General features: G+C 39.2%; 1 protein-coding gene across 5 annotated transcripts in view; it reads left to right on the top strand.

Annotated features, from left to right (window-relative positions):
* mrps27 (mitochondrial ribosomal protein S27) overlaps positions 1-19,722 on the top strand; it is a 58,770-nt gene extending 39,048 nt beyond the window's left edge. For 4 of the 5 annotated variants that reach the window (XM_060931826.1, XM_060931823.1, XM_060931824.1 and 1 more), the window contains exons 2-11: positions 192-269; positions 461-531; positions 2,842-2,900; positions 3,025-3,139; positions 4,373-4,451; positions 4,579-4,694; positions 8,975-9,077; positions 11,229-11,371; positions 17,452-17,604; positions 17,851-19,722. In XM_060931826.1, the coding sequence (XP_060787809.1) occupies positions 478-531; positions 2,842-2,900; positions 3,025-3,139; positions 4,373-4,451; positions 4,579-4,694; positions 8,975-9,077; positions 11,229-11,371; positions 17,452-17,604; positions 17,851-18,090 (1,062 nt within the window). In that variant the 5' untranslated portion in view covers positions 192-269; positions 461-477 and the 3' untranslated portion in view covers positions 18,091-19,722. The remainder of the gene's footprint in view (positions 1-191; positions 270-460; positions 532-2,841; positions 2,901-3,024; positions 3,140-4,372; positions 4,452-4,578; positions 4,695-8,974; positions 9,078-11,228; positions 11,372-17,451; positions 17,605-17,850) is intronic. The other variant, XM_060931828.1, reaches the window with a different exon arrangement.
* Positions 19,723-22,219: the final 2,497 nt, after the last annotated feature.

Below are 22,219 nucleotides of genomic sequence, written 5' to 3'. Positions count from 1 at the left end.
ATTATTAGATTCTAATAGAATCGATTAGCCAAAATAATTGGGGATATTTTTAATGGGCCCCGACTCATTACAAGTATAAATGGGTGGGCCTTACAGTAGAAAAGGTTGAGAACCCCTGCCCTAAAACATGGTGCAGCTGTGTATCACTGTGTGGTCATGCATTTGGGAATAAGAATGTGTGTATGTTCCAGGCAGAAGATGTTTGCTCTCAGCAGCATACACAGACACCAGAGTTTGGGAGCAAAGACAACACAATCCCCAAAACCTAGGTAAGCTCTTGTTCCACATGCAAGACCTACGAGAGTGTTTAACAGAGTTTTAATAACATTAGTTGTCTTTTCTTCATGTCATTGCGGATATTAAGGCTTTGAGTTTAGTCCTCACTTTTTGGTGGTGTTGTTTGAGCTTGACTTATTTGCATGTTGATTTGTGAATCAATGTTTTTATTGATCCTTTTCAGCTAAATTGGCCTCTCTTATGGACAAGACCTATGAGAAGAAGCTTCCAGTGAGCTCTTTGACAATATCACGGGTGAGGGAGCAACCACTGTTCACCTGGACCATCTACAAAGGGGGCTACATTTTCATTAAAACCAAGCACAAACTGGCTGCCACAATGCCAATGTGATTTTTAATAACTACAGTAGATGGTTGTATGGGCATGGACATTATAGAACAGAGCTAGAGAATTTTTAAAAGATCTGCAACATATCCATGATGGACTATAACAACAATGTATTTGGCAGACTGACATTACAAGAAAGTTATGTTCTCCCTCGTCTCACCTCCCTTTGTTAACTGATCTAACTGATTACCTCTTCTGTTTAGCTTGTAAAAGTAGTTTAATACACTTCGATTCCAATTTCTTAAGTGACAGCTCATCAACAGACAGCCATTTTCCAATAAGCAGTTACACTTCTAACTTTGACCCTGCCCTTGCACACATTGCCTATTAGGGGAATAAACTATGCCATTTAAGAAGTAGTGAAATGTGTAAATGCTATTTTATTGCAAGGACCACATCCTTGCATCCTCCTTTCAGCATTAATAATTGATGTGCTTATGTTTGGTTAGAATTAACATGTAGCTGGTGTCTGGCCCTCCAGGATTGAAATTGTAGATCAGGGGTGCACGTTCACTGAGCACTTTATTAGGAACACTCGACAAATACTTGTTTGGTCTCCCTCTGCTCTCAAATTGGCCTCATGTCTTCAAGGCATGGATTTGACAAGAAGCTGGAAACAGCCCTTTGAGATTTTGGTTAATCTTGATATGATTGCATCACACAATTCCTGCAGATTTTTCAGGTGCATTTTCATGCTGTGAATCTCTTGTTTTACCACATCACAAAACTGTTCTGTAGGTGACTGGAAAGGCCATTGAAGAGCACGGAATTTTTGAGCACTTTCATGGACCCAGTTTGAGAGGACAAAAGTCCTTTATGACATGGTGCATTAAATGGCTACTTCTAGCATGATAAAGATGGTAAATTGTGCCCATGAAGGGATGCATGTGGTCAGCAACAATACTCAAATAGGCTGTGATGCATTAGACCAGGCTATGTTTTTCCAGTCTTCAACTTTCCAGTGTTGGTGAGCTTGTGCCCTCTGCAGCCTCAGCTTTCTGTTCTTGGCTGACACACATGGAATCCAACATGGTCTTCTGCTGTTATAGCCCATCCTCCTCAAGGTTTGACATGTTGTGCATTCTGAAATATTTTTCTGCTCACCACAGTTGTAGAGGTTATCTGAGTTACTGTAGCTGTTCTCTCAGCTTGAAAAAGTCTGGCCATTCTCCCTTTGACTCTGTCATCAACAAGGTTTTTCTGTATGCAGAAAACCTTCTGCTCACTGGTGGTGGTGGTTTTTTTTTTTAAATTTATTTTTTTAATTGCACCATTTTGAGTAAACTTTATATCTAAAGTTTACTCAAAATGGTGCAATTAAAAAAATAAATTAAAAAAAAAAAAAACCACCACCACCAGTGAGCAGAAGGTTTTCTGCATACAGAAAAACCTTGTTGATGACAGAGTTGTGTGTGTGAAAATCCCGGAAGATCAGCAGTTATAGAAATACTCAAACCAGCCCATTTGGCACCAGCAATCATGCCACAGTCAGAATTACTGATATCACATTTTTCCCCCCACTCATAAAGCTGCTGTCCCATATCTGCATGATTTTACACATTGCACTGCTGCCATGCGATTTAACTAATTAGATAATTGTATGAATGAGTAGGTGTAGAGGTGTTCCTAATAAAGTGCTCAGTGAGTGTATATTGTGATATTGGTCAACTATAATAATAAAAAATATTACTAAAAATGCATTAAAAAAACCTCAGTGCTTTTTCCAAGAACTATGGTATATAATAATGAAAAAAAGAAAAAAATGTATATGAAATTCAGTAGTAAATAAATATTTGATATATATTTGTATATTAAGAAAAAGGTGTGTGTGTGTGTGTGTAAAACGAATAGTGTTTTTTCTACCATAGTGTTAAATAGTAAAAAAGAGATGTCTCTAATTTTGACTTAAAAATTTCAGCAGTTTGTGAGGGGTTTTTTTTTTTTAGTTCTTCTGGTAAAGAGTTCCAAATTTTCGGTCCTGCTACAGCAAAAGCTCTATCTATTTTTGTATAAATTTTTTGCTAAGTGCAGTGTTATCAGTTGTTTACATTGATGATTAATTTTTATTTATGTACAAGATATTTTATAAGTAACCCTTTATGAAACCTACCGTATTTGGATATAAATGTTTATTTTTGCTTGTGCCCTTCCTTTGCATTTCAGAACATGTGTACTCACATACAACAGTGTATATCAACTGACTTTTTTTTTTTTAAGTTTGTAGACAGTATATCATCTAGAGAGGAAGTTGATCAAGCAGAATATTACTTGTATAAGTAAGCACAAATCTTTATTTCATTCATTTTTCAAAAAAACTGTCGACTAAAATGTTGCACCAATATTTGATGAGAAAATTAAAGCTCCATCTCTAAATAATCTTTCCCTCTTCTGTGTTCTGAGGTTTCGACACAGTCCAAACTGCTGGTATCTCCGTGACTGGACAATTCATAGCTGGTTTCGACAGTGTGTTAAATATGGAGCCAGAGACAGAGCCCTGTATACACTCAAGAATAAGGTAGGTAAGAATAATTTTCAGAAAACTGAATTTATGGAATAGAACTTTTTTCCCATTGAGTGTTGCTTAGTTGTTTGGTGTATTATGGCTAGGCACTTAAAGGTTCTGACTGCAAAGTTGAATTCTGGGCAAAACTGTTCTATTTCTATTGCTGTTGGAGTTTCGAGACGTTTTGCGTTGATTTGAGTTGAAATTGAGGTGTTGCGCTGCTGTACACACCGTGCACCCTATGTGTTAAATGTTTAGCCGAGACAAAATGTGTCCCACGTTTTATGATTCCGGAGATTGCCGAAGCAAGTGAGCAGCAATATCACGTGACCATCGTGGGGTGGTGTTTCACCTACTTTTAACTTGGGGGAAGCCATAGCCTAATGGTTAGAGAAGCAGCTTGGGGACCAGCAGGAATGGCAGAAGTGCCCTTGAGCAAGCAGGCACCTAACCCCCAGCTGCTCCCTAGGCTGCTCCCTAGGCTGCTCTGGATATGTTGTACATCACTCTGGATAAGGGCGTCGTCTGAATACCATTAATGTAATGTACAATAACCAAAACAAGTTGGTATGGGCAAACATGGCGGACTCCACTCTCCTGCCAGCTAAAAGCCAGTGGAAAAGAAAAGGAAAATATGAAAGCGTCCCAGAAAAGCGATGGAAACAAAGAGGCTGTCTGCAAGAATTTTTGTGAAGGGACAGATCGACTGGTGGACTCGAATGAAGGATGAAACAGGTGAGAAATCTGATGAAGAATTTGCAGCACTTGTCTTTGATAGGTGAGTCTGAGTATGGAGTTATGCACCTCATGTTTTGATCTTACAGAGAAAGAAACGATAACACAAAAGCAGTAACAGAGAAGAGAAAACTTGTCTTTTGTTTCACGGATCTGTTCGCGAATGCCAACCACAAATTACATACCTGTGACTCAAAACTCTTCGAGGTCAATGCAGAGCCATGATGTTTTCCGCATGTCGCCATCTTGGTGTGACGCAGTTCCATAATTACCCTAATTAGTTTAAGCTCCTTGCGTTCGGCTTTTTCTGTGGGGCCATACTGTTTGGCTTCAAGAGGTAGGATGTTTGGTCCCAAAACGGAGGAAAACAACCCTCAGCACGTCAAAATGATCACATCTCGTCTGCATCATGTTGTTCTTGCGGGAAAAAGGAAATGGATGACTTTGCAGTCAGCACCTTTAATTACACACTGTCCAAAAATCTGACATTATTGACTTCTCTATATTTAGGTACAATTTGGAATGTTTCCAGATGAGTTCACGTTTAATATCCTGATTGACTCTTACCTAAAAGATGAAGACTACAAGGGTATGAGCAATAATGAAAAGTCGGAGATTTGACTCACTGTTTTACTCCTTCCATTACCGCTTGATTTATAAAACTACTCTGTTAACTATATTAAATCTTTTATTGACTGTTACTTTTATCATCAAAGGAGCCTGCTCAGTTGTTGACGAGGTGATGCTTCAGGAAGCTTTTGACCGCCCCACGACACAGATCTTATCTCTGTTCGCCCTGAGCAAATATATAGCAACCAAGCTGGATTTTAGTGTATGTATCTCCAGTAACGTTTTCCATTACATCAGCTAACCTTCAAAGCAAATAATTTTTGCAATGAAGGCTTGTAGTGCTAGTTTGTCTTTATAGAGAGTTGCTATGAACGGTTAAGACTAGAATAAAGTCCACTCCCTTCTCAATCCTACTGACTGCATCTTTAATAATAAATGATTTGTTCAACAGTTTAACAAATAAATCCTGAGTTGAATTATATTATAAAATGTTTTCATACACACACTGGGCTTTCAGTAATTTCTTTCAATTGTTCTTTTTATGGGGCATAATGATGGTACAACATGCATATTAAAATGAACTTAATGTCCCTAAACCACACTGTTTCTTTGTGCAAAGCACCAATCATTATGTTGATTGACCATGTGTTTTCGAGCCATAGCTGATCCAAAAGGCCATAAATTGATGGAAAATCAATAAAATCAGCTGATTTTCACGGAATCTGCCGAGACTGATCTGGAAGCTCCTGAAGGGGTGTGTGATGTCACACATGTAACAAAGATCCAGTTATCAATTTTGTTCATGTGCACAGCAGTGGTTAGACCAGTCTGGATATGGAATCACGTTTTGGAGAGAATTCTGATAGTGATTTGGGATTCTTATATGTCAGATGAAAGAGCAGATTATCAAGGATATTCTAGAGTAAATGGTTATCTTTTCAAGCCCCCAAGATGAGAAACGGATGCCACTTCACTCAGTTCACGACAGTCCCACTCATCACCAATAGCGCACCACCAGCCATAGAGAATTGGAAACACAGATTGGTTTGTGGATTTCTATTCTAAGCTGGCCACTGCGAAATATAGGGAAAATATTTACATGTACCTCAATAAATGCAGAAATATAATCTTTAAAATGTACACTTATTCAGTGTAATTATTGAAAGGAAATATGAAGTGGGCGATAATGGGGGAATCGACAAACTGTCCAAATGTCAGATCAAATGTCATTTATTAAATAAATGAGTTTCTTTTTTGCTCCAATAATTCCCATGTGGTCGTTTTGGTGGTGGTGGTGGTGAACACTTGATGAAATCAGATTTATTATTAGCAGGCGACACACAATCTGCAAGCTTTGTTTGCACAAACTTCACCCACTGTCGCTTTAGATTAGTGTCATTTTTCGAAAATTAGTGAACTGAATGTCCTGTTGTATATGACTTTGAACATCCAAATACAATGCAGTGGTTTCCCATCGTTATTTTTGTAAGATTCCAACAACAATATCCAATTTCAGTGAGTAAACAAACATGGAGTCAGATGAACGGAAATAACCCAGATAACCGGGGTTCCACGTGTGACGTCATGCAAGATTAGCCCTGGGGCAAGGCTGCCTTTTTTCAGGATCTGGATGCTGCGATTTATCGATAGTTTTGTGCTTGATGATAAAATAAATAATATTTTCCCCCCTGCTTTATTAATTCATTTTGGTTGTTACTAATGATGTATTCATTTTAAAGCATTACAATTATTGTTTTCCCCTATTTAAAGTGAATGTAATGCTAATGCATTACATTCACTTTAAATAGGGGAAAACAATAATTTGGTGGATAAGTTTAATTTATTTTGGGTTTTCTGAAATCAACATGGGGTCAAAATTATTACATACAGTTAGGTCCGTAAATATTTGGACAGAGACAGCATTTTTCTAATTTTGGTTCTGTACATTACCACAATGAATTTTGAACAAAACAATTCAGATGCAGTTGAAGTTCAGACTTTCAGCTTTAATTCAGTGGGTTGAACAAAATGATTACATAAAAATGTGAGGAACTAAAGCATTTTTTAAACACAATCTCTTCATTTCAGGGGCTCAAAAGTAACTGGACAAATTAAATAATTGTAAATAAAATGTTCATTTCTAATACTTGGTTGAAAACTCTTTGTTGGCAATGACTGCCTGAAGTCTTGAACTCATGGACATCACCAGACGCTGTGTTTCCTCCTTTTTAATGCTCTGCCAGGCCTTTACTGCAGCGGTTTTCAGTTGCTGTTTGTTTGTGGACCTTTCTATCTGAAGTTTAGTCTTTAACAAGTGAAATGCATGCTCAATTAGGTTGAGATCAGGCGACTGACTTAGCCATTCAAGAATATTCCACTTCTTTGCTTTAATAAACTCCTGGGTTGCTTTGGCTTTATGTTTTGGGTCATTGTCCATCTGTATTATGAAACGCCGACCAATCAGTTTGGCTGCATTTGAGCACACAGTATGTCTCGGAATACCTCAGAATTCATCCGGCTGCTTCTGTCCTGTGTCACATCATCAATAAACACTAGTGACCCAGTGCCACTGGCAGCCATGCATGCCCAAGCCATCACACTGCCTCCGCCTTGTTTTACAGATGATGTGGTATGCTTTGGATCATGAGCTGTACCATGCCTTCGCCATACTTTTTTCTTTCCATCATTCTGGTAGAGGTTGAGCTTGGTTTCATCTGTCCAAAGAATGTTCTTCCAGAACTGTGCTGACTTTTTTAGATGTTTTTTAGCAAAGTCCAATCTAGCCTTTTTATTCTTGAGGCTTGCACCGTGCAGTGAACCCTCTGTATTTTCTTTCATACAGTCTTCTCTTTATGGTAGATTTGGATATTGATATGCCTATCTCCTGGAGAGTGTTGTTCACTTGGTTGGCTGTTGTGAAGGGGTTTCTCTTCACCATGGAAATTATTCTGCGATCATCCACCACTGTTGTCTTCTGTGGGCGTCCAGGTCTTTTTGCATTGATGAGTTCACCAGTGCTTTCTTTCTTTCTCAGGATGTACCAAACTGTAGATTTTGCCACTCCTAATATTGTAGCAATTTCTCAGATGGGTTTTTTTCTGTTTTCGCAGCTTAAGGATGGCTTGTTTCACCTGCATGGAGAGCTCCTTTGACTGCATGTTTTCTTCACAGCAAAATCTTCCAAATGCAAGCACCACACCTCAAATCAACTCCAGGCCTTTTATCTGCTTAATTGAGAATGACATAATGAAGGAATTGCCCACACCTGCCCATGAAATGGCCTTTGAGTCAATTGTCCAATTACTTTTGGTCCCTTTAAAAGCAGGGTGGCACATGTTAAGGAGCTGAAACTCTTAAACCCTTCATCCAATTTTAATGTGGATACCCTCAAATGAAAGCTGAAAGTCTGGACTTTATGTCCATGTCCATTACACAACTATAACTTGAATATGTTTCAGTAAACGGGTAAAAAAAACAATTTGTGTCAGTGTCCAAATATATATGGACCTAACTGTACACCCACTTAGATTATTAAGTCAGTGGTGCTGAAAGTTCCAAAATATCTTTTAACTTGTCAAGGCCTTTTAACTTCCTGTGACTGACTGACTGACTGACTACAACTGATTGACTACAGCTGGTAGCTTGTCTGTGCCAACATAAAAAGGGTTTGTTTGACCAACACACGGTATAATTTGAATGTCCAAAGAGCTCAGTGTGAGCTCAACTGGAAGTTGTTGGAAAGCCACAGACTGGTAAAATTGTGCGATGTTTAAAAAAAAAAAATTAGGTTAATTGGCAACAGGTCAGTACCATGACTGGGTATAAATGCATCATCCAGAGAGGCTGTCAAAAGTAAAGCTGGGGAGGGGTTCACCGCTCTGTGAAAAACTATGTGGGCAAGCAGTGCAACAATTTAAGAATAACGCTTCTCAATGTAAAATTGCAAAGAATTTGGATATCATGTCATCTATGGTACATAATATCATTAAAAGAATTGGAGAATGTGGAGAAATCTGTGTACGCAAGGGACAAGGCTGAAAACCAACACTGCATGCCTGTGATCTTCAGACCCTGAGGTGACACTGCATTAAAAACTGACCATTCTGTCGTGGAAATTGCTGCATGGGCTCAGGAACGCTTCAGAAAACCATCTCCTGTGAACAGTTTGTCACTGCATCCACAAATGCAAGTTAAAACCATACATAAACAATATCCAGAAACACTGTCACCTCTGGGCCTGAACTCTTTTACGATGCAATGAGGCGAAGTGGAAAACTGTCCTGTGATCTGGCAAATTATAATTTGAAATTCTTTTTGGAAATCATTGACACTGTCTTTCAGGCTACAGAGGAAAGGGACCATCCAGCTTATCAGCACACATTGCAGGCATGCAATGTTCAAAGGCCAGCATCTGTGATAGCATGGGGGTGCATTAGTGCATTCCTCTTTCAAAACTATAGCAATTGTAATTTTAAATATAATTTTGGTTATTTTCGCCTTTCTGAATATTTCTTTTTTTTTATCATTCTTTAATTTATGCAGTGGCAGGAGGAGAGGAACATGGGAGCAGCCTTTCTGCTTGCTGGACTGAAGCAGGAAAATGATGTTGGCCTTAATGCTCAGTTACTTGGTCATGCACTCATCGGTGTGTATTCAGTGTTCTAATACATATAATAATTTTTCTATATGATCGTAATAGCAGTAAAATTAAGACAAGATTTTATATTTTAAGACATGTTTCAACATATGACATCTTTAGTTTAATGAGGAATGATGTTTTGCATTACATGACACATGTACTATGAATAAATGAACTAATTACAATAACAAAAATGAAACCAACAAAAGATAATTAAAAGATTAAGAGATCATAGAGTGAGGAAAGTGTTAAGGTGTTGAACTTGTTTATTTAATTCAGGATTAATCTGTAATATGAAAAGCATCTAAGTTTGATGTACATATAGAAAACTGGGAAAGATGTTTAAAAACATGAAGTTTTTAAATCTGTCACTGTGTGCTCTTTTGTCCTAGTTGAAAAAAGGTGAGTTGTTTCACTTGCATAACGGGAATTACATCCTGCACAAGTAAATTGATAAACAACAAGGGATTTTCGAGCTTCAGTAGTAAAATCTTTAAAGCTAAAAATGTTGATTTTGTCAGAAGAGAATACTAATTTAATATGTTTTGCAAAAATGTTTAACCAAAACGCATTTAACTTTTGCAAAAAGTTTGATTTCCGAAACTTTAGAGAAATAGCCAGTGTAAAGAAGTTTGAATTAACGTGTTATCACCTTTAAGGTCTTTGGCATTGGGATTTGATTTGGATTTATTAACATGCTCTTTAAAAATTTTGTTGATTATGTGAAAGGGAAACGACTTGCACTTCAGCATATCTGAAAGTTTACTTAAATCTTTGTGAAAACCTGTAGAAGTGTTTGTTGATTTTAAAGGTCCTGTCAGTGTGTGGATTAAGCCAATTTTATAGTGAAAATATCTAAATATAAAGTGCAATATCTCTTCTGCTGCCGCCCCCCTTTCTCCCCACCTTCCCCCCCTTCCCCATATCTTATTCTTTTTATATTTGTATATGTAAATACTTAATTAAATTTATCTCGAAGTTTTCTCTATTTCTTTTTTCTGTTTATCTGTAATAATGCTGCTGGAATCTTAATTTCCCTGAGGGAACCTGCCCAAAGGGATCAGTAAAGTTTTATCTAATCTCTAATCTAAAAGGAGTAAAACTAAAGAAATTGATTAAAAGACCTGGTTGGTTGATAATTCTTCCAGTGATTGATTTTTTTCACAAAAATACTTAAAGGTCTTTTTAACTAGTTTCTTCAGTTTTACTCCTTTTAATTTTTAAAGAGTATCTTAATAAATCCAAATCAAATCCTCAGTCAACTGAAGATGGTGTAAGATATGCCGAAACACATCTTAAAGTTGTTCCATGGGGTTTTTTTTTTCAATTTTTTCTAATTATCTTTCTTAAACGTATAACTTTAATTTTCCTATTAAGAACTTGATAAACGTGCAAACCTTGCATAACATGACTTTTACACAAGCTTCTGCCACAGATTAAATGGGTTGGTGTATATATAAATTTATACATTGGATAGATGTTTTATGCAGAGGGAACTAACAAGGTGGAGCCTGTCTGAGTAGTTAAGGGGTTAATGGTCTCTATAAAATTTACTTTATTCATGTTAGTTCACTAAACAGCTATCCAGAAAAGTGTACTAAAAAACAGCTCCTGTAAAAGTACCATATGGTTTATTTGTTGTATTCTTGTATTTCAGTATAACAAGCTAATGGTATTTCAAGGTCAAGGCTTTATCATTTCAACCGTATACAGTTGGTACAGTGCACAGTTAAAACAAAACAACGTTTCTCCAGGACCATGGTGTTACATTAAACATCACAGGACTACAAATCTATATATAACAACAAAGTGCAAGAGTGCAGCGAGTGCAAACATTGCAGACTGTAAACTACGCAAAAATGCACAAACTCAGTCCAGTGCCAACCAGTACCTGTCATGGATAATATGCAGAAAGTTTGAGTGTGCATTTTGAGGTAGCGTATGTAAACAAAATAAATAAATATAAACATTGTGTATGTGAGAAACATGGTAAAAAGTAATGTATATTGTTGTTCACTGTGCAGAGACTGCAGTGGGAGCGTTGTGATCATCAATCTGTGTGATCATCAATCTGTCCAGTCCCTCAGGGTTGAGAAGTCTGATGGCATGTGGAAAAATTTATTTCTATAAGTTGTGTAATTATCATCCTTTCATCAGGTAAGGTGGAGATGGCCAGAGGAATCCATGCAGTGTTTCACAACATGCCCTTGATGTGGACCCCTGGTTATCTCAGTAAAGGTCTGGTTGTTATGGAGCAAGTGTGCAATGATGCTGGAGATTTGAAACTATGCAAGGAAATTGTGAGTATGTAGTAAGGTTTCGCCAAAATTGCTCACATCTAGCAAGTGTTTCCATATGGCCTTACATGGGGGGAAGGTACATTTTACATTATGGAAAGTGTTCGAAGAAATGGAGGTTGAAGATTGAAAGGTAATCGTCAAGACCTTACATTTGTTTAAAAGAATAATGTGCATGGATCAATAGGTGCTGCCCCTCAAAGTACCGTAATCTTAAGAGATTAACAAATGTACCCCCTCAAAGTAATCCGTGTGAGTGAAGCAGAAACATATGGTCCCTAGGGACCATATGTTTCTGCTTCACTCACACTGATTAACGAATGAGATAAATGACAGACTTACTTAGAAGCAATCATAGCCAGAAGGCATTTATTAGCCTTTCTGTTCTACTCTTAAAATTTTGCATTTAAGCCCTGATGCGCACACAATTTGAGGTCTATTTTTATAATGACGGAGACATGTCTGTCTGTATAACCGTGGTGTGGGGAAAATGGTTATGCTTCAGCACAACTTACTGTCTGTGTATTCCTACCTGTAGTAGAAGTTGAACATTTTCATGAAACCTTGTGGGGTCCCCCCCCATGTGGCATGGTGGCCCTGTATAATTCTCCACCACGACTGCATGTGGCGTGGTCTTGCAATGTGTCCTTGTGTATTATAGTGGTTGGTCTTTGTTTCACTGACTGTCAAGAACAACCAAGCTCAGTATAATGCCCACTATACTCTGCCTTGAAATGTATTACTTTTTTTTTTTTGCACCTTTGTGCATGTTTTGCATTTACTAGTTTATATATTGCATTTCATACTTGTTAGTTTATTTTTAGTGGAGCAAAGTTCCAAAATTAAGAGAATATGGCAATGCATTGACCTGATTTTTTTTAATGACTTTTGCAACCATACAATGTCCATACGTATTAATGACGAACATGTACCACCACAGGGAACCCAATCATTCATCATTCGTATGTACGGACGTTGTACGGTAAACACTTGACCACCAGACAATGACATTTTTATCTCTATTTACATAAGATGGGCTTTATCTAGTGCTTATTTTTAATTTGCTTCTTAAAAAGAAAAAAAGTGGGATTATTTACCAACACATTTTATGGAAAACGTTCATGTCAGTTTCATATAAAACTAGCTAAAACAGTTTTATTAGTCCACTAGCTTATTGGACAATTGACAGTTGTAACCAGACAGCTGTCAATTGCCAAGTTTGAAATATCAAGATTGCAGCTCTAACCCTTAGAACTCATACATTTGGTCAAGGACTGTTTTCCATTAGGTTTTTATTCCTCCCAAAGGTTTTTTATCCTACCAGTTTTTTCCCCCCTATACCAGTAGCTGGCAGCGTGTTTTTACAGTGTTTTTTTGTTTGGTTGTTTTTTTTTTACCTGAATGATTTCTTATTCTGCACACTTGCCTAAACATAATTATTGTGTAGTTCAAGAGCAATTATGAGCATATTTCCTTAGTTTTAGATAACCTAAAACTTCCCTGGATCAATATTGATTAGTTCTTATGTCCGATAATATTCGATCTTAACTATATAGTAATGATGTAAAGTGAAAACACTGGTTCATTGCTGAACACCAGACAGCAGAACCCAGCAGAGTCACACCATAATAAACGTCATGGTGTTTCTGGTGCGTGGCATGCAGTGTCAAAGAAAGGAATAAATATGTATTCAGAACTGCGATGCATATCTCATTATTGGTATCGCTGTCACAATGCAGCAATTTCCTGACGCAAAATACACTACACAATTGGATGGCTCATATGCTATAATATTATTATTCTAATCAGGTTGATTTTGTGCTTCAGCAAAGATTTTGCTCATACACTCATTAGCAGCTCTGCTTTTAGGCAGTGCCTAACTTGTATATATTACCTTCTAAAATCCAACCCCTAGCCTGGGCCCGCCCATCCTAAGCGTGACGCAACACGAGGGCCTCTGGCCAGGCAAGCTATCTACAGCTCTTCCAAGCTCCCGAAAAATTGGGAACCAATCAACTTTGAGCATCTCCAACGGCCCTGGGTAGAGGCGTGTTCAAGGCACTGACGTAGTAGAACTGCGACTGGAAGCCATAGATTGTTTACAGAATCTATGCCGGAAGCGCTTCATTCACATCACGAACATGGAGCAGCGGCAAGCCTTTAACACAGCGGTAGATGCTGTATTGAAAGCATTCAACGGGAAGTTCTCATTGAAAATGGAGCAAAGAGCAGCCCTGGAGGCATTTATTGAAAGGACGCTTTCGCCTTGCTCCCGACCGGCTTCGGTAAGAGTTTAATACCAGTTAGCCCCGTCGCGTCGCATACGTCAGAGGAAAGAGTGATGTGATTGGTTTAAGCTTCGTCACAGCCTTTTCTGGCTTCGACCAGTAGCAAACTGAGGCATTTCAGGGAGGCAGGTCAAGCACGCACTTTGGGAAACGGTTGGGCTTAATATCTTGGCCAGACCAATAGCTCGTAGAGCTTTGTCGCGTTAGCCAGACTAGGTTAGCCTGGGCCTGCCCATCCTAAGCGTGACGCAACACGAGGGCCTGTTGCGAGCTTAGTCTGGCCAGGCAAGCTATCTACAGCTCTTCCAAGCTCCCGAAAAATCGGGAACCAATCAACTTTGAGCATCTCCAATGGCCCTGGGTAGAGGCGTGTTCAAGGCACTGACGTAGTAAAACTGCGACCGGAAGCCATAGATTGTTTACAGAATCTATGCCGGAAGCGCTTCATTCACGCTTCCGCATCTATTACGCATAGATGCTGTATTGAAAGCATTCAACGGGAAGTTCTCATTGAAAACGGAGCAAAGAGCAGCCCTGGAGGTATTTATTGAAAGGAAGGACGTTTTCGCCTTGTTCCCGACCGGCTTCGGTAAGAGTTTAATCTACCAGTTAGCCCCGTCGCGTCGCATACGTCAGAGGAAAGAGTGATGTGATTGGTTTAAGCTTCGTCACAGCCTTTTCTGGCTTCGACGAGTAGCAAACTGAGGCATTTCAGGGAGGCGGGTCAACCACGGGCTCTGGGAAACGGTTGGGCTTAATATCTTGGCCAGACCAATAGCTCATAGAGCTTTGTCGCGTTAGCCAGACTAAGACTAGGTGGGAACAGCACTGTCTGTCTGCATGCCTATATTACATGAGAGAGTGCTAACATTAGGGCTCTGGTGCTGATTTCACGAAAGTCGAAATGTGATGAGTAATGTTTAGGCTGATTTGTGATATTGCACATTTTGTAACTGAGTGTTGCACACTATTTCCATTTGATATTTCATTTTGTGCCATCTGGAGACATTTGTTGGTGGTTTGTGCCATGTGGGTGTGTTCTGTTGTGCCATTTTTAGCAATGCTTGCTGTTTCTAGAAATTTTCTCTGAATATATTGCCCCTAGAAATCTAGGTAAAAATACAAATTCGTATTTGTTTTCTCTGCAGATTCTGAAAGTCCTGAGTCTCTACTTTCTTAAGAGCCACTACTGTGGAGTATGATATGACCAATAATTTCAATGCTGAAAACGGGTACCCTAAAGTGGGCAGAAATTCCATTTTTTTGGCCTCTGGTAAAAAGGGTTAAAGAGTGAAGTGGAGATCCACTTGGAATTTTTGGTTTATCTTAGCAACTGTTAGGCTAATCAACATTTCAGTCATTTTAGGTGGGTTTCTGATAAATTTGATATAAAAACAACACTAGCATCAAAAAAAATTTTTTTAAGCTTTTACAGTTTTCTTCTGAAAATTAAAAGCCTGGTGTGCGGTTGGTAGGTTTGCCTGGGTTTTGTGTGTACATTTATGCTATATGTACAGGAATAAACCTTTACTTCAAACAGGCTTAAACTGTGAGCACGGTGTTATTTTCCTGGAACCACCAAAACAAGCAAGAATATAACTTCACTGACATTTACCTCCTCTTTGTCTTCCTTCCGGCATGGGATTCAAGCTGCCACTTGTAAAAACATGAAAGGCACTTTCTACAACCAGAGTTTGGTTTGTCTATTCTGGGCTACTGTAGAAACATTGAGCACAACAGTGCTCTATGGAAGAGGAACCGCTCCTTATGTAGATAGGAGGGGCTCATTTCTAAGTTTACAAAAGCACAATAATCCATAGCTACAGGTGATTATACACTACCAAAAGAATAATTATAATACTATACTCAATTTCTGCTAACAGAGCCTCCTAAATCCTACACAATGCACCATAAAGTCCATGTTTGCTGCTCTCTCTTATCTGTATTACCTTTATCTGCTTTAACAAATGTATACTTGAATTGCATTCTACCTCACTTGTATGTACCTTTTGAATAAATGTACAGTTAGGTCCATATATATTTGGACACTGACACAAATTTTGTTTTTTTACCTGTTTACTGAAACATATTCAAGTTATAGTTATATAATGGACATGGACATAAAGTCCAGACTTTCAGCTTTCATTTGAGGGTATCCACATTAAAATTGGATGAAGGGTTTAGGAGTTTCAGCTCCTTAACATGTGCCACCCTGTTTTTAAAGGGACCAAAAGTAATTGGACAATTGACTCAAAGGCCATTTCATGGGCAGGTGTGGGCAATTCCTTCATTATGTCATTCTCAATTAAGCAGATAAAAGGCCTGGAGTTGATTTGAGGTGTGGTGCTTGCATTTGGAAGATTTTGCTGTGAAGAAAACATGCGGTCAAAGGAGCTCTTCATGCAGGTGAAACAAGCCATCCTTAAGCTGTGAAAACAGAAAAAACCCATCCGAGAAATTGCTACAATATTAGGAGTGGCAAAATCTACAGTTTGGTACATCTTGAGAAAGAAAGCAAGCACTGGTGAACTCATCAATGCAAAAAGACCTGGACGCCTACAGAAGACAACAGTGGTGGATGATCGCAGAATAATTTCCATGGTGAAGAGAAACCCCTTCACAACAACCAACCAAGTGAACAACGCTCTCCAGGAGGTAGGCGTATCAATATCCAAATCTACCATAAAGAGAAGACTGCATGAAAGTAAATACAGAGGGTTCACTGCACGGTGCAAGCCACTCATAAGCTTCAAGAATAAAAAGGTTAGATTGAACTTTGCTAAAAAACATCTAAAAAAGCCAGCACAGTTCTGGAAGAACATTCTTTGGAAAGATGAAACCAAGCTCAACCTCTACCAGAATGATGGAAAGAAAAAAGTATGGCGAAGGCGTGGTACAGCTCATGATCCAAAGCATACCACATCATCTGTAAAACATGGCGGAGGCAGTGTGATGGCTTGGGCATGCATGGCTGCCAGTGGCACTGGGTCACTAGTGTTTATTGATGATGTGACACAGGACAGAAGCAGCCGGATGAATTCTGAGGTATTCCGAGACATACTGTGTGCTCAAATGCAGCCAAACTGATTGGTCGGCGTTTCATAATACAGATGGACAATGACCCAAAACATAAAGCCAAAGCAACCCAGGAGTTTATTAAAGCAAAGAAGTGGAATATTCTTGAATGGCCAAGTCAGTTGCCTGATCTCAACCCAACTGAGCATGCATTTCACTTGTTAAAGACTAAACTTCAGACAGAAAGGCCCACAAACAGCAACTGAAAACCGTTGCAGTAAAGGCCTGGCAGAGCATTAAAAAGGAGGAAACAGCGTCTGGTGATGTCCATGAGTTCAAGACTTCAGGCAGTCATTGCCAACAAAGGGTTTTCAACCAAGTATTAGAAATGAGCATTTTATTTACAACTATTTAATTTGTCCAATTACTTTTGAGCCCCTGAAATGAAGGGATTGTGTTTTTAAAATGCTTTAGTTCCTCACATTTTTATGCAATAATTTTGTTCAACCCACTGAATTAAAGCTGAAAGTCTGAACTTCAACTGCATCTGAATTGTTTTGTTCAAAATTCATTGTGGTAATGTACAGAACCAAAATTAGAAAAATGTTGTCTCTGTCCAAATATTTATAGACCTAAGTGTATGTGTCAACCAAATACGTACAGTACCAGTCAAATGTTTGGACATGCTCATTCATAATATAATGAGCAAGTGTGTCCAAACTTTTGACTGGTACTGTGTGTACATCACCATTTTTACTAAGTGCTGTTTGTATTTTTCAGCTTGATTACATGCAGATGATACTGCAGGAACTCGTGTCAATGCTTGCTTCTGAAGCAACAGTACAGAAAGATGCAGAAAACCAGGCTGTTACTATAGATGAAGATGATGAGCTTGAAAGAGCAAAACTACCACAGTACTCAGCCAGGTTCAAGGTTAGTATGTGTGATGTTCCTACACACTACTTCAAATTTTTATCATGAAATTCTTATCCATAAAATATTTGATAAATGTAACCTAGAAACTAAGCCAAAATTGCATGTTGGAAATGTGGTTTTAGGAGTGGTGTGTTTTTGTTTTTTCTTTTTTTTTGTTTTGTTTTTTAAACTGAAAATTTTTTTTTTTTAACTGGAGTTGAACATTTGAGTGGAATTCCCCCCCCCCCCCGGTCTGCTGTGCAGGAGCTGAAAGAGCAGCTATACTCACAGGGGAAAGTTGAGATGCGTAGTCTGAATACACTTGTGTCCATCCTGGCTGAAGAAAAACTGAGGACCTGTGAGGAGCAAGATATGGCTCAATACGAGAAGACCATGCAGGCCTGGGAAGCAGAGCGCATACAACTCCTCCAAAGAGAGGCAATGATTAGAAAAAAAGCAGAACAGGAGCGTTTGGCCAAAAAAACAGCCCAAGCAATTCAGTGACCTCTCTCTTACTTTGGACACATGGAAGGAGAGAAGGCATATTGTTTTTTCATGTTTAAGTGGGTACAACATAAAGTATTGTTTTGTTTGTTGTCCCCCCCCCCCGTCAAAGTCTGAACAATTTTTAAACAAAAAAACCCTAGGATTTCTCAACTATTACATTTAGCTTATTTTAGCTGCCTACCACAATATATTGGAGTTTAAATTAAATAATGTATATGAGCTCAAAGTGCAGATTTACATCCAGATCAGGTGAACAGTACCTATACTGTTCACCTGATCTGGATGTAAATCTGCACTTTACATTACACTGTAGCTTGGCATGTTATTCCCCTTATTTCCTCCCCATATTCTTCTTTAAGCAGATAAAAGGTCTGTCACTATTATGGATGAGATATGGATTAGACTGTATTTTATGTGTCACAATGAATCTTCTCCTGTAGTGCTCTATGTGATTCAAAGTCAGGCATATGCAAGTGCTCCTCAGTAGAGAATCTCTCCAGATCCAATATCTTAGAAGCAGAGCACATACAACTCCTCCAGAGAGAGGCAATGATTAGAAAAAAAGCAGAACAGGAGCATTTGGCCAAAAAAACAGCCCAAGCAGTTCAGTGACCTCTCTCTTACTTTAGGCACCTGGAAGGAGAGAAGGCATATTGTTATTTCATATATTTCTCTTGTATATAATCATCTCTCCTCACAGGTTTTTAGTGAGGTTTAGATTAAGGGACCTTTAGAGATAACAATAGTATGTAAGTACATAGTAGTCAAAAGTTTGGACACACCCAATTCAATGTTTTTTTTTTTTCCTTTATTTTTATTAATTAAAAGACACTTCATGTATTAAAGTAATGATGGATGTTGTTTCTCTTTACTTATCTGAGCAGTTCTTGACATTGTTTACTACAGTTGTAGAATAGGGCTATTTACTGTTTGATCACAAATGCATAAAGAAGGCAAGAAATTGCACTAATTAACTTTTAATGAGGCGCACCTGTTATTTGAAAAGCATAAGTAGTGTGCAGTGTCAAGGTCAACAGTGGCTACTTTGAAGAATCTCAAACATGAAACATTTTGTTCTTTTAACACTTGTTTACCACACAATTCCATATACAAACCCTGTTTCAAATGGGTTTGTCAACAAGACAATGACCCCAAACACACGAGTAAGCAAGGAACATCTTGGTTCCAGACAAAAAGAATTGAGGTAATGGAGTGGCCAGCTCAATCCCCTGACCTCAACCCCATTGAAAACTTGTGGGGTGTCATTAAAAAAAAATGCAGTTTCTGAAGCAAAACCCAAAAATTCACAGGAACTGTGGAATGTAGTTCATTTGTCCTGGGCTGAAATATCTGTTTATACAGTAGGTGCCAGAAGTTGGTGCAGTGCAGTGCAGATGTGCAGCAATTATCAAAAACAATGGTTTTGCAACTAAATATTAGTTCAGTTTGAGTTTAAAGAGAAAAATGTTGACCCTGCTATTTTTTTAAACATTAATATTCCTTTTCTTTGCTTCCTGTAAAAGAATAATGTAGAATTAATAACATTTGTTAATGCTTTGATTTGGAAATGAATGTGTAATGTTTCCACTACATTTGAAATATGGAAATAAAAGTTATTCAAACATTTCACTTTATTCACTTTTTTAAACGCACTCCTATTTATTTGAGCACAACTGTCTATAACTGGTTTCACTAAAGATGCAGAAGTACTCTGCTTACATAGCTGACAAAGGACTTTTCTCCAATATACATGTACACAGCCAGATACATGCCTAAATATTGTATGGACATTGACAAAGTTATAGTTATTTAACTGTCTACCAGAGTATACTGGAATTGAATTGCAGAGTGCAGACTTTCTGCTTTAATTTAAGGGTATTCACATTCAAAGCACTAAGTAAACAAAGAATTACAGTACTTTTTATATGTGGTCCCAGTTATGCAGGTACACAGGGAGCCAGTAGCTAATATCAAATCAAGTTTATTTGTATAGCGCTTTTAACAATAAACATTGTCGCAAAGCAGCTTTACAGAATTTGAACGACTTAAAACATGAGCTAATTTTATCCCTAATCTATCCCCAATGAGCAAGCCTGTGGCGACGGTGGCAAGGAAAAACCCCCTCAGACGACATGAGGAAGAAACCTCGAGAGGAACCAGACTCAAAAGGGAACCCATCCTCATTTGGGCAACAACAGACAGCCTGACTATAATATTAACAGTTTTAACAGGTATAACCCTCAACTGTCCTCATGGGGCCGTCCTTCACAGGAGCGGTGCGATAAAACTCCGACCAGACACAGGGCACCAGGATGGATCAAGCAGGTCCGAGGGGCAGAAGAGGCCAGCATCTCAATCCCAGGATCAACATGTAACTCAGAGGGACAGATTGGGGGGGAGAGAGAGAAAGAAAACACGTTGTTAGGTATGCCCTAAAAATGACAAGTATTAAATCTGTGTGGTAGGCTCGCAGAGGGGCGGCACGGTGGTGTAGTGGTTAGCGCTGTCGCCTCACAGCAAGAAGGTCCTGGGTTCGAGCCCCGGGGCCGGCGAGGGCCTTTCTGTGTGGAGTTTGCATGTTCTCCCCGTGTCCGCGTGGGTTTCCTCCGGGTGCTCCGGTTTCCCCCACAGTCCAAAGACATGCAGGTTAGGTTAACTGGTGACTCTAAATTGACCGTAGGTGTGAGTGTGAATGGTTGTCTGTGTCTATGTGTCAGCCCTGTGATGACCTGGCGACTTGTCCAGGGTGTACCCCGCCTTTTGCCCGTAGTCAGCTGGGATAGGCTCCAGCTTGCCTGCGACCCTGTAGAAGGATAAAGCGGCTAGAGATAATGAGATGAGATGAGATATCATGACCTGCTCTGGCTGGATGCTTGATTGGGTGATGGGAGCACACTCCTCAGCAATGATGAGATGCAGATGGGACCCTTAGGGCTGGCCAAGACAATTCAGTTACATTTCACTGGGTCTGGGACATGCGACAGAATGTCTGACGGCCGATTCCCTGCAGGCTACGATAGCCAGTCGAGGTCTCCACCCTCTCCACCAAAAGATTTCCTGTTGACTCCATGTAACTCAGAGGGACAGATTTGGGGTGGGGTGGGGTGGGGTGGGGGGGAGGGAAAGAAAACACAGGTGGTTAGGTATGCCCAATGTCACCTGAATAAGTAGGAACAGTATACATATTGCACCGAGTACAAGCAGGGACTCCGGCAACTAACTATATCAGCATAACTAAAAGGAGAGAGCCAGAAGGTAACACAGGCATGAGGGAGCCCCGGGACATAAAGCAGCCAGCCACTACACCGTCAACAAACTCGAGTGAGCAAGCGAGTGGGGACTGACAGCATCCATACATCCCAGTTTACCAAAACACTCTGTCTGAGGACCCTCCAGATCTACTCCTTTACCTCATAAACACCATTAACAAAAGGCTTGACTAAACAGATATGTTTTCAGCCTAGACTTAAATGCTGAGACTGTGTCTGATTCCCGAACATTACTTGGAAGGCTGTTCCATAACTGTGAGGCTTTATAAGAAAAGGCTCTGCCCCCTGATGTAGCCTTCACTATACGAGGTACCAGCAGATAGCCTGCACCTTTTGATCTAAGTAGGCGTGGCGGGTCATAAAGGAGCAGAAGTTCACTCAGGTACTGTGGTGCGAGACCATTTAGTGCTTTAAAGGTCAATAGTAGTATTTTATAATCAATACGAAATTTGATTGGGAGCCAATGCAGTGTGGATAAGACAGGCGTGATGTGGTCATATTTTCTAGTTCTAGTAAGGACTCTTGCTGCTGCATTTTGAACTAACTGGAGCTTGTTTATACACTTATTGGAACATCCAGACAGTAAGGCATTACAATAATCCAACCTGGAGGTAACGAAAGCATGGACTAGTTTTTCTGCATCATGCAATGACATTAAATTTCTTATCTTTGCAATATTTCTGAGATGAAAGAAAGCTATCTGGGTGATGTTATCAATGTGAGCTTCGAATGAAAGACTGGGGTCAATAATCACTCCAAGGTCTTTTACTGCTGCACGTGAAGAAACAGAAAGGCCATCCAGAGTTACTGTGTAATCAGAAAACTTACTTCTAGCTGTATGTGGTCCTAGTACAAGT

This window comes from Neoarius graeffei, chromosome 10 (genome assembly GCF_027579695.1).
Source record: "Neoarius graeffei isolate fNeoGra1 chromosome 10, fNeoGra1.pri, whole genome shotgun sequence".
NCBI lineage: Eukaryota > Metazoa > Chordata > Actinopteri > Siluriformes > Ariidae > Neoarius > Neoarius graeffei.
This window is presented reverse-complemented; position numbering and strand designations above follow the sequence as displayed.